The sequence below is a fragment of the Dreissena polymorpha genome, chromosome 3 (assembly GCF_020536995.1).
Source record: "Dreissena polymorpha isolate Duluth1 chromosome 3, UMN_Dpol_1.0, whole genome shotgun sequence".
NCBI classification, from domain to species: Eukaryota; Metazoa; Mollusca; class Bivalvia; order Myida; family Dreissenidae; genus Dreissena; species Dreissena polymorpha.
The window spans coordinates 139,197,505-139,213,400 of record NC_068357.1 but is presented as its reverse complement, the minus strand read 5'-3'; the positions used below and the strand labels follow the sequence as shown (position 1 = coordinate 139,213,400).

The following is a 15,896-nucleotide window of genomic DNA, read 5'->3' as shown; positions in this document are numbered from 1 at the left end:
GCCAGTAAAGAGCCATGGCAAGTGGTTCAGAAGCTTTCTCAGCGACAAGGAAAGGGCGACCCAAAGGAAAGTGTGATAGAGATGCGGCAGCAGTAAATGACTTGATGCAAGTCGTTGACAAGTGCGGTTTACCAGGGAAGTTCGAGGCTTGGATCTACCAACATGGAATTCTATCAATATCAAGACCTCTGTTGGTGTAGGACGTCCCAATATCGACTGTCAAAGCTATGGAGAAGAAACTAAGCGGCTACATCACAAGATGGTTCGGAGTTCCAATTAAGAAGCTTCTCAATTATCGACTTGTACGTAAAGTTCTTTCAGCAAGCTACAGCTTCCGATTTCCTCTTTTACAGTGGATTTCAAGGTCAACAAAGTCAGGAAAGTCATGATGCTGCGAGACAGTGCTGACGAGAAAGTCAGTGGAGCCCGGGTGGAAGTCAACACCGGTCAGAAGTGGAGAGCAGACAAGGCAGTCAACGACGCAGAATCGAGGCTCAGACACGTACAGCGCCATCGTGGGGACAACTGGCATTCATGTTGAGATTAGGATGTGTCCCTAGAGCCAGTTGGAGGGCTTCATCACCAGCAGAGAAGAGGAGGATGGTCCTGGATGAAGTTCGGTCGACGGAAGAGGAGACAAGACAAGCGGTTGCCGTTGCAATGAAAAAACGGGGCAGTTGGTTGAAATGCAAAGGGGTCCAACCAATTTGAATTTCTACTTTGTTTACGACGTTAGCCTACACCAACTAACCTCCGGACCTGGAAACTAATTGAGGAACCCACCTGCAGGTCATGTGGCAGGCCAGCAAACATAGAGAACATCTTCTTGCAGAACAGCCCATACGGGCGGGAAATACTGATGGCGGCACGACAATATCTTCAATCAGATTGCAACCAGCTTTCATGTGGCACGAACAAATAATCCACCAATGCAGACAAGGCCAACATTAATCGATTTCGTCAAAGAGAGATCAGCACCAAGAAGCAACGGATATACAAATTCAGGCATCCTAGCTTCAGCGAGAGACTGGGAACGTATGGTAGATCTGATGAAGAAGCTGAGATTCCCAGCAGGACCCGAAAAGATATCCTTAATACCGGGTACATGTCATCCCGATATGTTGAACAGAAGTTGACATACCGGTACGCCGCCACCAACAATAAATTGTATATAAAAACATAACACATATATATGCCCATTTTCGAATAATCAAATTTTAATACGTTTTGTACTCTTAACCAAAATTTCTTAAAAAATATAATTTTTGACAGACAACCCGACTTACAGGACAAAGTGAAACTAGGTTGAAGGTAACGATTATCTAAAATGCTGCATTTTACTTCAGGATATTTATTTTATCACACATTCTGAATATCATGCTAACAGTATTTTAATTTTGGAAGGGGGTTATGTCGGGGTGTATATAATCCCACTCTTACCTAATTAGTTTACCAGACTCGTTAAAATGTGGGCGAATTTTTAATTAAAGCTGCAATGTGTAGTTATTTAAGTTTTTTGTGAAACATTTCACTATTGGTGGCTAACCAAACTAAGATGCACCTTGTTTCCCTTATGCGAGGATCGCGTGAACCAACCACTGTGCTAACTGAAGAGCGAATGATCCGAATTTAGTTGCTACGGTTCGATGTTGGATATTGATTAAGATATGAAATGCCATTACATAAACCGTTCGTTGTTGAAACTCAATCAGAAAAAAAATCGTCACCTCGTCACAGATGCGTATTCAAATGCTTCTGATTAAGAGAGGTACAATTAACGTTCATAACACCAAATGAATTAATTGGTCACAGAGCGCATGAATGCTCAATATTTTTTTTTTTTCATAAACACTTATTTTCTGCTATGCATCAACAAAAAGCTGTTGTTTTGAAATTATCGGCCTACTAATAGATACTTAATAATTATGGATATAGCTAGAGAAGAAAGGCAGGGGGTGGACTTTCGCATGTTAATGGTAGGTAGGTGTTCACCATACCAGACAGGTGGGTTCCTCTGGGCACTGCGGTTCACCTCCGCAGCAAAAGACCAAACCAAAGTTGAATAACTTTCAGTTACAACTGAATAACTGGAAATTGCAACTATAATTCAAAATTTGTCACAACTTATATGAGTCTAGTAAGCAAATTAGGTAGGATCGAGTGCTGGGACTCCGCGTATTCACAGTATGTGGCCTCTGGCCCGGAAGGACCTAATAAACTTTGACATATACACAACTATTATGTCAGCCGACTATCAAAAAAATATCGAGAGGATTGAGGCTCTTGCAGGATTTGTTACACAGGTTTAGAACAACACAATAGCCATATATTGTTGAATGGTAAAGAGTTATCACGCATAAACGTTTTCGTTCAGAAAATTAAGGATGATGCTATTTAAAGCGAATATCCATATCCAATAATGCTGCATACAGATTATAGTATGTGACAAGCTCGCATCAATATAGTTCTTTTGGCCACATTTTACGGATTTTACTCAACAAAATCAACTTTCATTACCACCAAAATCTTAAATGAAACGTTCATTCCAATACGGCAACACTCTTTGTTTGTCGCACAAAATGTTGGCAATAAAAGACGCTGTTAGGCCCTAAGTGTAGAGTCGAACATCAATATTTGATTGGTTGATCGAGGGCTTATCAGCTACTCTGATTGACAGCCTGTGAGTGGCCAGGGACCTATACAAACAAACGTTTGTATAGGTCCCTGGAGTGGCCTTATAATAAGAAACCTTAAATACTATTATAGCGATGATTATTAAGTATTAATACCTAAATTTGCTGTAGCAAAAAAAGAGTATCTATTGTGATACTGTAGAAGAGATTGCAAGACGTATATAAAGACAGGTCAAACTTTATGTTAGTAATCTACAAAGCGGTTAAACATTAATACACCGATACGCAGTACTCTTCATAACAAACGAAATGGCGTCCGACCGTGAGCAGAATCAAGCCGATATCGAGATAAAATCTCCCATCAATCAAGATGGACATTAATTTCTCCACAATAAGGATAAAATTACAACGAACAGGTGAGTTTTCTTTGATTTATTACGATTAAAACCCAATATTTGAAGACAAATTAAGGCTTAATACACTGATACGCGGTAGCACTAGTATAACATTAAATAGAGGACAGGCATTATATGAATTGTATCACAAGTAGTGGTCACCCACAGCTAGACGGCTTCATCCGAATTTGATGAAACGTTATTTTCATATTCCCTCTGCGGTGGATATACGCATGTTGGCAGGTCAATACGCTATTATTTTGTTATCAGGGAGTTATTGCTATTTTCTTAGTGTGAAACATTAGAAACTATACTGTAGAATGATCCGAATTTACATAAAACATCTATATATAGATATAAATATCAAAGATCTTATTTATAGATCTTTGTTTATATGAAGTTTACTTGAAGGGTGGATATAAGCATTATTGTGTACGAAATACCTATTGAGTTATGGGTACTGATCTTTTTCCTGACAAAAAATATGTGTTGGACCATAACAGTCTTTGAACATAAACATCGGAAAAACGACAATGCTCCGTCTATGAATGCGCATGCTCATTCAGTCTAATGGCAGCCATGATGGCTGGAAGTTCGCGGAGTTTACCGCAGTTATTTTGCCGGTTCTCCTCTTGTAGTCGGTTATTTTCGAATCAAAAGGTACGATAACTTTTAGACTTAGAATCTCGAATGAATCAACCCAAGATATTGATTGACATGAATATCTGTCGTGGTCTTTTTCTTAAAATGTACTCCACCTCCAAGCGTTCAATGTCATCTTGAAGTTGACGTTGCTATATTTGGATACAGGTGAAGATTTGATTAGGTTCCATTTACTGTCCATATTCAACAATTATCTAAATGGTAGACATTAACAGAGATAAGTTTCATAATTACAATGTTTAATAATATGTAAACAATATTAGATAAGAGTTCTTAGCAGATCACACGCTTAAAGCAGTTTTAGACTTTGTCGAAGCAACTAACCCCCATCATGGCCCATGTATTTTTGTAACGGTGTGTTGTCCGAATTCTTAAAGGGCAATTTTCTTGATTGTTTTATAAAAGAATGTCAAACAAAAATATAAAAAAACAACCATATGGAGCTAAATATATTTAATCTTAACTTAATAACAGTTACATTTAGTAGCTTTATATGCAGAATATTTATACTCAACATCACTTGACTTGCGGTATCACTTAACTCACGGTATTTCGTTGTGTGCCACCAAGCTGATGTTTACATTGTCAACAAGCAGACTTACTTTCGTTTTTCATTGAAATACTACTTTCTGGGTGAAAATGAGTGGAATACTGGTAAGTTTGTTCATTTTCTTCGTAATGTCAGCGATTTTCCTTGACCAATTGGGAAAAGTACCCGTACCGGTCCATTTGGGAAAAATTTAGTCGTGAAAACCTCAAAATTGGGAAAAATCAAGTCGTGAAATCCTTAAATTGGGAAAATCGCGTCGTGAAGTTTGGGTCTTATTGAATACATCATACAGTTCAAACTTAATTGAACATACTCATTAAAATAATCATTTGCAGGCATGCCTTAATGACCATTACTTAAAGTAATAAAGTTGATATAAATAACAAAATATTATATAGAAGACACAAAATCAATTACTAGTAGTTTTAATCTCTTATAAAGCAATGTATCTCGCTTTCATTTTTTTGAAAATTTCAACAATCTTTGATGTTTGATCATCACTCAGTTGCTGGCATCCCTCTCTGCACAGCATCATTAGAGCTGTCAATGTGTCCTGTGATAGACGTTCCGATTGGTCGTGCAAAGATTGTTCATTAGACTGAACAACCTTTCCACAGAGGCAGTGCTGGAGGGCATTTCAAACTACGATAAGGTTTCAAACCGACGTCAAACAGTACGCTGGCTGCCTGAGGTTTCAAACCGACGTCAAACAGTACGCTGGCTGCCTGACAAAAGAACCGCATACAGTAACGACTCTATTGATTGAACGCGCTGAATTATAAAACCCGATATTAATCGAGCGTGTGGTTACACACATCTATACGATTTTCTTTGTTCGCTCGCCGAAAGTTGGGTTTTGTTACGAAATTATCGATCGTTTTGAGAAAAAATTCGGACGCTGATTGGGATTTTTTCAGATGCCGATTGGGAATTTGGGAATTTTCGCTCGATTGGGAAAGTACCGTTTACCGGTACTTTATAAAGAAGGAGGAAAATCGCTGAATGTATATGTTTTTAATTAAAATCTAGTAAAAAAAAGAAAAAAATCAGTATTCGTCAACCTTTTCATCACTGTTTACAAGTTCGTCTGCCTATCAATTAGGTCAGACAACACACTTTATAAAACGGTTAACAAAAAGTATTTCTATCAGTTTTGTTAAAAGGTCAGGCTCAACACTTTCATTTAAACTTGTGAATACAAAAGTATTGACAATGTTGACAATGACAATCAATGAAAGATAATTGACCAGATCTTTTTGATTATTTTCAGAAAATGAAACAATTCAGAGACAAGAAGCCATATGACAGAAATAATCTGCAAAGGGCAGACACTGGGTCCACTTGACATACTGCTGTGATATGAGGGTCCTGAGAAGAGACAGCACATTTTTGTGCATTCACTGTTCTGCTGAAGAATGAACGAATAACACTGTTTCATCAAATAAAACAATAAAATGTATCAGGGGTTCCGCTGTCGATCGCCATTGGCGCCAAATGGCGCTAAATTTTTAAATGTGGCTCCGATTTTTTAAAAGTGGCGAATTTCAAAAAATCGGTAAAATCCTATCCGAAAATGTACTGCGAGTCGAAAGCACGCGACCGAGCATTAGCGGCCAGCGTCTGTCAGTTGTAAATATTGATTTACGACGATGTAAGCGACCTACAGTGCAGAGTGCATTAGAAATCACCGAAGCGTGTAAGTGTTACAAACGGTGTTTTTACTGCTATTGTCAAGTTTTATGGGGGTTATTATCGGATTAACTTAATGATATTGAGCAATAAGTTAAGTAACACGGGGACAAACTGTCACGACGATCAATAATTATAATTATTATTAGGGCCGCTATTTCTTTGTTAAAATCAAAACCATGGGGCTGGCAAAAGCATTTAATTTCTCCACATCAACAAATAAAAACTTGTTTCAACAGGTATTTGTGAGCATTTCTGTTTAATAGATTCATTATTGTAATGTTCTGGGAAGGATATAAATTGGTTAAGATAACAACAATTTCTGAATTAAATATAAAACATTCACTCGATGTACTATATTTCGGATATGTTAAATTCGGACATTTAAAGATAGGGACATTTATGTGTTGGTTTGATGTTGATAGTTTGTAAAAATATGTTTTATGTTATTTCAGGCAACTAGAATGGATTGTGGCAATTATCTGGGCCTTTCTGTCAGGAAAAAGGCGTGAACAACAGTCCTTTAATTGAACCTGGAAATCATCCACCACTAACAGAAAACTTGTTAACAACAGAAGCTGATGTATATCATGTCCAAATGACCAAATATAACTGTTAAACAATTTGAAGTGAGATGCTTTATTTTCTGATTCCCTTTCAAATGATGAACATTGGTGTGATTTTATGTTTAAATAATTAATTTCGAAACATTTATGCAGCATACTGTTAAATACATTGATGTTAACATTATTATATTATTTTGGTTATCTGTGTTGTTTATCAAGTTAAAAAAATGTTATTTATATACAATAAAGCTTATTAAGACTTATGAAGGTATGACTTATGAAGGTACTTATTTTTTTTTATGAAATAACATACTTTTTAAAGTGATAATATAGTCAATGACATTAATGTAGTAAGGTTTCTTAAAATGATTGTTCTTATTAATAAGGTGGAATAACCGACAGTATTCACGCCGCGAAAAAGTGGCGACAACTTTTTTGGGGCCAGTGGAACCCCTGTGTATGAATAAACTTGAAAAACTATAACATTTTAACATTGATATCCCTTTGCAATGAATATGGTAATGAATTTGAAAATTTAGTGTAAAATAACCTCAATTATGTTTAGTGCTGCAACAATACGCCGAAAACCGTATTGCAATATATTGTCAGTACAAAAACCCGTATCGCAATATATCGCAATATATTGCTAACTTGTACCAGAATTATAACTCTCCAATTACCCGATAATCCCGTATACTCCAGTTTTAAAACAAATTCTGGTAAATATTTACTATAAATGTGCTCAAGAATAACAAGAAACACAAACATTCGCAAATTTTCATTAGTATCCAAAATATTATGGCATTTGTTACTATTTAAAGATGTGATAAAATAACGTCCTACCTGGACGTTTTTGTTTTTACTGAACACGCGTAATTCGCCTGATGTGATGTTCCCGTTTTTATACAACACAAAATACACCCATACTTTCCATGCGACGTTCTACATGTCTGCATAATTTTCGCGTGTTTTTATTGAGAAAAAGGATAAAGCACTTTTTATTTGACGATATTTTTATATTTTTTTTATTGTCGCGTAAGCATTCAAATTTGGAAGTTTGTTTCCGAAATTCGGATTACAAATTAAAAATGCTCAATTCAGAATCGAACGAAACATTCACAATTGTGCGCAATTAATTTAACGATAATCTGTTCAAAAGCATTGAACGAATGCTCCCATGTAACAACGCTACTCCGTATAATACACTTTTTAGAATGCTATTTTTACGTAAAAATTTATTTACACCGCTTTGCTTTGTTTACCTTGATATCGTTATTTCGGATGGCTTTTCTGGACGGAATGTGAATGAATTTTTGTAAAATTTTCGTACCGGTATGATGAAAATCGTATCGTAATACAATATGCGGATTGCGTATTGCGATATATACCGGTATATTGTTGCAGCACTAATTATGTTACGGTAAACATGTTTGACCTAATTACCGCGACTCAAGTGATGTTATAAACTAGGACTAAAATGGCCGATAGCCATTCGTATTTTTCAGCGTTGTTTCGTTTTCTTTGTTAATTTTATACTATTTTTATCATTTCTGATAAACATTATGATGGGGTTAAATGAAAACTATTTCATTTGATTGGTAAGTTATGTTTTGATGTTTTATTTCCGAGAATAAGATTAAGTACCGCAACAGATGAACAGTATATAAATGGTCAGTTATGGCTCTGTCCGTAATTTTCCAAGTCAACACCGTTACAAAGAAAATTTCATCTACCGCACGGGAATGATACGGGGATACAACTTTTTCCGAAAAGTAAACATTCTTTCAACCTTGTACGTCATAATGAAGCAATGAACAAAGCGCGAAAAATGTGAAAATCATCAAAAAGTAAGTAAAATATTAAACATACTTTATTCAGTGTCAACACCGTTCTTCCATTTTCTTTGCTATTTCAACTTCCTGTTCTTTTATGATTTTCAAACATTATGTATTCTAAGATGCCACAAAATAATGTGTGCGTAATGTGTTTTTGAGACAAGTAGCATGCTGTTTGTAGATGATCAAATACCTGAATGTCATCACTGTTACGGTCCACACCGTTACACTGAATGAGTAACGGTGATGACAACATCGTAATGGTGTGCACAAATATACACACACATTATGGTGTGAATCAACTTCGTTTTCATATCGCCGATTGTTTTTCAAAAACATCGCAAATTTTACATGGAATTTATCAGACAAAAATGGAGAATAAATACAATTGGAATCAGTTCTGTCAGAATTCCCGAATGTCATCACCGTTACGTTCCACACCGTTACACTGAATGAGCAACGGTGTTGACAACATCGTAACGGTGTGGACAAATTTATACAAACAATATAATGCGAATAAAGTTCGTATTCATATCGCCGATTGTCTTTCAAACAACATCACAAATTTTACATGGAACTTATCTGACATACTTTCTAGTTAAAAACATGATGCGAATAAACAAGATTATGAAAGTATAAGAAAATCTGTCCACACCGTTACAAATGTGACAACACCGTTACGCCACATAAAAAGAAGACTTTTATATACATAAAGATTCAACAAAAACTGCAAACGTGTTTTAACATCATAAAGTCTTAAAAAGGTGTCCAATGAAAGAAGAATTTAGTATATAAACATGTACCCAAACATTTTATAGAAATTCTTAAAGTTGTAAAACGTAATTAAAATGTGTATTAACACCGTTACGCACTTAATGTTCTGATAAAGTCACTGACAATTTGGAATTGATGTAATAGCCACTCATGATCACTTTATACAATGAAACAACGCCAAAAAATTCATTTAAATTAAGTTGAAATAAAATAATATTATCAAACAAGTATTTATGTCCGTAACGGTGTTCTCTTCACAGCTTTTGAAGTGCGTCAAATTCATAATCGCGATCTGGGTCACATTAGGTCGTGCCCAGCTTAGGTTGACATCCGTCTGACATGTACGTAACTGATAAACGGTCTGTCGACACTGCTTTACTAATTGTGTTTTTGAATTTTTTTTTATTAAGAATGGAACCTAATCAAATATTCACCCATACAAGATACTTATCAAACTATCAAAATGCAATTTATTTTGTCATGGTTTAATTTGCATAATCCCGTTACTTTGATTAAAAGCAAGCATACACGTATTGTGATGGATAATATGTGGTGCACAGATTTAAACGCTGCAACTTGCAATATAAAGGGTATGGAAATTCATGCAGGGACCACAGGTGGAAGTAACGTACCCAGGATAGTATTTTTTGTAATTTTTTTTTAGGAGCCCAATATATTCAAATTAATATATAAAATCATGTTTAATGAGAAAAAAATTGACAAAGAGCCATGAAAATAAAATCCCCACCCTCTGATATTGGAATCATAACAAGGTCATTAACTAGAATTTATCATAGACCTGTCTTCGCGGGCTGCAATGTAAAAATTAGCTTTAATCAAAAGCATCCCTTGATCCTCCTATGGGCAATTGGACAACCTTTCAAAAAAAGTTAACTTAAAAAAAAATCTGTCCAGCCGTTAACTCACAGTCGGTCGATAACCAAGCAATATATCCAGTCCGTTTGTCAACCCGAATAAATCTTCGACAGACTTTCAAACAATATTTTTTAGTTTTTCCCCTTTATCGATAGCTTGGGTCCTATTCCTTTAAAATAATGAGGCATGTCACATAATGCATGCATATGCAACCTCTTTCCCCTAAAAACTTATTCCAAAAGTTTATATTTTCTTTGCAACAACTGTTTTAACTCTAAATTTGATTTACTTGAAAACGAAAGTACCCATCGCTCTTTAACCCGGCTTAGCATTGAATTACAGTGACAGAGCCAGGCACAGAAATATCCATTCAACAACAACAACGACGTTTTAATAAATGTAAATAAATGAAAAATACTTATCATTATGATTGTATTGGAATTAGTTTTTAGGGGTAAGTGGTTGCATATGCATGCATTATTTGACACGCCTTGTTTGACATTCCAGTAAAATTCCAGTGTGGCGTTTTTAGCATAGGTGCGTTTACGCACCTATGCTTATGGTATATACCACATTTCGAAAATCCACATCGATCGGTTGCCCTTTATGAAGCCTTACCTGATCAAAAATCAGACGAAATATCTATTTAATTTAGTATATGGTCATTCTGACAATTTTTTTTTGGAAACGTTTTTCTAACGTTTTCTTCTTTTGCTGACACTGTTTTTAGTGAATTTTTCTAAGACCGTTTTATGTTAAAAAATCTTCTTACAACCTAAAACAAATTTCGTTTGTAAAACAATTCTATCTGCACTATAAATCTCAATCTCCTACACAGTGGCCTCCCTTATACTAGAAGTTACTGACCGGGCGAAGCAAGGGAAGTAACTTCTGTGAGGAGTTTCTATAAAAATCTGCATTCAGAAATCTGTATTCAGAACTCAATCTGTTGTGCACGTCTGCATCTAACGCTTTCCACAAGTTTTACGACAAATTCTTGACGCAGATGAATAGGGTAGCGTCTATTTTCATTTGTGAAAAGAATAGTTCGATACAGATCTGTCCGTGCTTAAATTTTGAAAGGCTTGGGTAATTATTTTTCATAAGCGTTTCAAACACTGATGTAAATGGAAAGATTATCTATTTAAATAGTCGGTAATTGTTTGAAATTATTGATTTGAGAAATTCGCGGATGGCGATATCGAACTACATTATACCACGTGACGCCATTCTTCCCTGTATCTTGCACCTATGCTTTTAACGCCATCGGCGCTCTCGTCTCAAAATGGAGCAGAAAAGGCCTGCACATGCACTATGAGAATGAATCCATGATGTGAAATTTCGGGGCATGCCTCTATTTGACATCCATTTGGGACAGAAGCATGTGTAATTGTTCAACAGGATGTGCGCGCATCGAGCACTGTTTTTAGCTCACTTGTTGCGAAGTAACATGGTGAGCTTATGTGACCCTGTGATGTCGGCATCCGTATGTGCGTGCATGTGTGCGTCCGTCTACAATTTGCTTGTGTAGACAGTAGAGGTCACAGTTTTCATCCAATCTTTATGAAATTTGGTCAGAATGTTTATCTTGATGAAATCTGGGTAGGGATTGTATTTGGGTCATCTGGGGTCAAAAACTAGGTCAAAAACTAGGTCAAATAATTGAAAAACCTTGTGTAGACTATAGAGGTCGCAGTTTTCATCCAATCTTTATCAAATTTGGTCAGGATGTTTATCTTGATGAAATCTGGGTTGGGATTGTATTTGGGTCATCTGAGGTCAAAAACTAGGTCACGAGGTCAAAAACTTAGTCAAATAATAGAAAAACTTTGTGTAGACAAAAGAGGTCGCAGTTTCCATCCAATCTTTATGAAATTCGGTAAGAATGTTTATCTTCATGGAATCTGGGTTGGGATTGTATTTGGGTCTTCTGGGTCAAAAACTAGGTAACTAGGTCAAAAACTAGGTCAAATAATAGAAAAAACTTGTATAGACAATAGAGGTCGCAGTTTTCATTCAATCTTTATGAAATTTGGTCAGAATGTTTATCTTGATGAAATCTGGGTTGGGATTGTATTCGGGTCATCTTGGGTCAAAAACTAGGTCACTAGGTCAAATAATAGAAAAACCTTGTGTAGACAATAGAGGTCACAGTTTTCATCTAATTTTCATGAAATTTGGTCAGAATGTTTGTCTTGAAAAAATCTGGGTTGGGATTGTATTTAGGTCATCTGGGGTCAAAAACTAGGTCACAAGGTCAAATAATAGAAAAACCTTGTATAGACAATAGAGGTCGCAGTTTTCATCCAATCTTTATAAAATTTGATCAGAATGTTTATCTTGGTGAAATCTGGGTTGGGATTGTATTTGGGTCACCTGGGGTCAAAAACTAGGTCAATAGGTCAAATATTAGAAAAACCTTGTGTAGACAATAGAGGTCACAGTTTTCATCCAATCTTTATGAAATTTAATCAAAATGTTTATCTTGATAAAATCTGGGTTGGGATTGTATTTGGTTAGTCAGGTGAGCGATTCAGGGCCATCATGGCCCTCTTGTTAATCAACCAATCATCAATTAACACAGAATTTAGATTGATGCGATATGTTCAAATTATTTTCTGACAATCAGTTGAAAAGGAAAGTAAATTTATGCGAAACCTCAATGTGTATCGGTCACCGCTCAATTTGTTTGATATACCAAATTGATGTTTCGACAGGTTTTTTGCTGCGGGTGGTATTATACACATAATACAGCGCAATAATATCTTTGGACTTGATTTGGGCCATGAAGTACAAAAGCAGTCTGCTTTAAATTCACTACAATGCATCTATCACTTGCAATTAGCGACTCCTATAATAAAACACCATGGTGTGTATGCCCAATAAAATAAATAATATGCAGATAGATGGCTTATAAGGTGTCAAAAACAACACTGGATCACTCGACTAGTAGACATGGTTTGTTAATAGGGGCAATAAAGGGATTAGTGATGGTAAAAGCGATGGTAATTTAAGCCAGACAGAGCTTGATTAGCGAATTTTATTGTGAAGTTATAGAATGTAGGTCGTTTTTTACGAATGTTGAACAAATTGTGTCACATCGGGACACTAGGACAAACACCCCAAAGCAGGACTGTCCCGCCAAGATTGGGATGTCTGGCATGTATGCAAAAAAGGGATACAACTCTCAATTTCCTATACATGTACAACACAGTGGTGTGAACAAAATAGAAAAACTTAATTCCCAAAGCAATTATTACACCAAATTAACTTTAAAACAACAGCCATCTTTCTTTGTAAATAAGCTATTCTGTTGGTATATATTCCTTTGCTTCTTTCTTCTCATTATGTTATAGAACTTATCCACAATTGATGTGCATAAACCAGAAAATAGTAGAAGCTGCTCCATTCATGATAAAGATGTTTTCCTTTCACTACATTATTCAATTTGGAAAATGCTAAATTTAAAAATGTCTTTTTTTTACACATATCCCTTATTTTCATAGTATCGGCCCTCCTCATTGTATCGTGCTTTTAACGAACAACCTTCAAGAAGTGCTAGAAAAGTAATGTTTTTAAATTTTAGAAGTTGTAATTCATTTGATGGATATCCATGAGTATTAGGACGATCATGTTCATGATTTCCAGTGTTTGTTGGAAAGTAGGTCATAATAATTCAAGGACGATGCTATGATTTTTAATTACACAACACAAAATTATGTTTGTTTGTTTATGGATTAATAGTAGTTTTATCAAATGTATTATATGGCACTTATTTTTGAGTAAAATGTAAAAATATTTTAAGTACAACATGAGCAAGAGTTTTGTTTTTCCATTTAAATACTTTTTAAGAACAAGCACATGCGCATAGTAACAAATCTTAGCAACCAATCAGAAGGGCCGATACTATGAGAGGGCCGGTACATGAACCAGATTATATGTACTAAAGGGAGCTAAGGCTTGCCAGTATTTTGTCAAAACATTGCCAATTTAAATGCAGTTTTCGTTGTTACATGTATGTCCAAGAATACACACTGACTTTAGATTGACATATAACACATGCATTTGTTCACTTCCAAATTTCTTATGTATTCATTAAAAGGGCCGATACTATGGTTAGACATGCTACACATGCAGATATATGCAATAAAAAAGATGTTTACTTTGATTCAAACTTTGACTTTGGGTTATCAATAAAAAGATAACATTTGCTTAATATGGTACTAAATGTGTGAAATGTGAGTTGCACACCCGTGTCTCATTTGGATAATTTCATTGTTTTATGAATTTTTGTTTCAAATTAAACCATTGACATGTTTAGAGCTGTTAACTTTTTTTTATGCCCCCGAAGGAGGGCATATAGTGATCGGACCATCCGTCCGTCTGTCTGTCCTCCCGTTACACTTTGCATTAAGGTTTCACGTTTAGGTTTCGAAAAATGCTCATAACTTCTATGTTGCTTCAGATAGCAACTTCATATTTGGCATGCATGTGTACCTCATGGAGCTGCACATTTTGAGTGGTGAAAGTTCCATGTCATCCTTCAAGGTCAAACGTCAAATATATGGCTTTAAAGCGGCGCAGAAGGGGGCATTGTGTTTCTGATAAACACATCTATTGTTTTGATATATAAACTAAAAGGTCTAGGCTGTTGTTACACAGCTTAGCAGGTATTGGTGTATTTATTGCTTTTGGAAGCACATTTTTAATTCTACTCAAGCCATGGTGTTGTTCAACTTCAGGGCTCTTGACAATTGTATCCCTTGGTTATATTGATAGTTCATGTATTTAAATGGTACTTTTATGCCCCCGAAGCCCGAAGGAGTGCATATAGTGATCGGACTGTCCGTCTGTCTGTTCGTTTGTCCGTCACACTTTGCGTTTAGGTTTCGAAAAATGCTCATAACTTCTATTACGCTTCAGATAGCAATTTCATATTTGGCATGCATGTGTATTTGGACAAGGCCTTTCCATACGCACACAAATTTTGACCCCTGTGACCTTGACCTTGAACTGAGGGTCCGCGTTTAGGTTTCAAAATCTTCGTTTAGGTTTAGAAAAAAGCTCATAACTTATATCAAGCGTTTATAGGAGGCATAAGTCATCCTATGGTGACAGCTCTTGTTCTTAAATGTCTTGTAAAAATTCAGGCATTCCATAAGCGTATTGTTCCATATTTTCAGATGTTAACTGATATTAATGATAAGAACAACAGAAAGTTTGTGTTAATGTAATTCTAAAGGGGGCATCGAGATAGGGAACTGGCATTTGGACTGGCTATTGGTACATGTAGCTGATAGAATTATAGATTTAACACCAATATTCATTGAATAAGCATCCTGGTCAGAATTAAGTTGTTAAAAAATACAGAAACCAAGAGTTATGTTCTCAATTTTTGCGATGATGCAGTCTGGGACTGAAAGTTGTTTTGCAAATATCAGAATGAAGCTTTTATCAAATTATCCAACAAAAATGAATAAGAGCATTTGAACAATTTAATTAATAAAGCATACAGCATGTAAAGAATTTTTACTGACATATTTAATGATCTTCTTAGGAGGAAAATGGAAGATACTAGCCCTCATGGCAGGTACATTTTAGGGCCAGCTCTGATTTGTAGTTCACTGGCCAGTAATTGAACCTAGAGTAGTAATAGTTACAAGATTACCAGACCTTGTGCCAGGTATTGGCTATGGGACTTCTGCCAAGACACATCTCAGATGGTTTATTTCATTTAATGTTTTTTTGTACCATCAAAGTTTTGTTATTATGAAAATTCTCTTATCATTTCAGTTTCGTCCATACCAGGGGCATATACACAAAGGTAAATACATTTTTAAAGCCGCACAACTTATTTGGAATAGTAAATTAATGTATAAATCATAAACATATTTTATCTTTGCTAATTAGAATTA

The 15,896-nt window shown here is 35.6% G+C and overlaps 1 protein-coding gene and 1 long non-coding RNA gene across 2 annotated transcripts in view; both read left to right on the top strand.

The window, feature by feature from the left end:
• Positions 1 to 3,555: 3,555 nt before the first annotated feature.
• LOC127871649 (dihydrolipoyllysine-residue succinyltransferase component of 2-oxoglutarate dehydrogenase complex, mitochondrial-like) overlaps positions 3,556 to 15,896 on the top strand; it is a 28,826-nt gene continuing 16,485 nt past the window's right edge. The window contains exons 1-2 of the mRNA XM_052414768.1: positions 3,556 to 3,688; positions 15,775 to 15,805. Of these exons, the coding sequence (XP_052270728.1) occupies positions 3,599 to 3,688; positions 15,775 to 15,805 (121 nt within the window). The 5' untranslated portion in view covers positions 3,556 to 3,598. The remainder of the gene's footprint in view (positions 3,689 to 15,774; positions 15,806 to 15,896) is intronic.
• On the top strand, positions 3,707 to 6,759 carry LOC127871660 (uncharacterized). Its single transcript, XR_008045497.1, has 3 exons — positions 3,707 to 4,345; positions 5,512 to 5,937; positions 6,386 to 6,759. It is a non-coding gene; the product is annotated as an uncharacterized LOC127871660 (long non-coding RNA).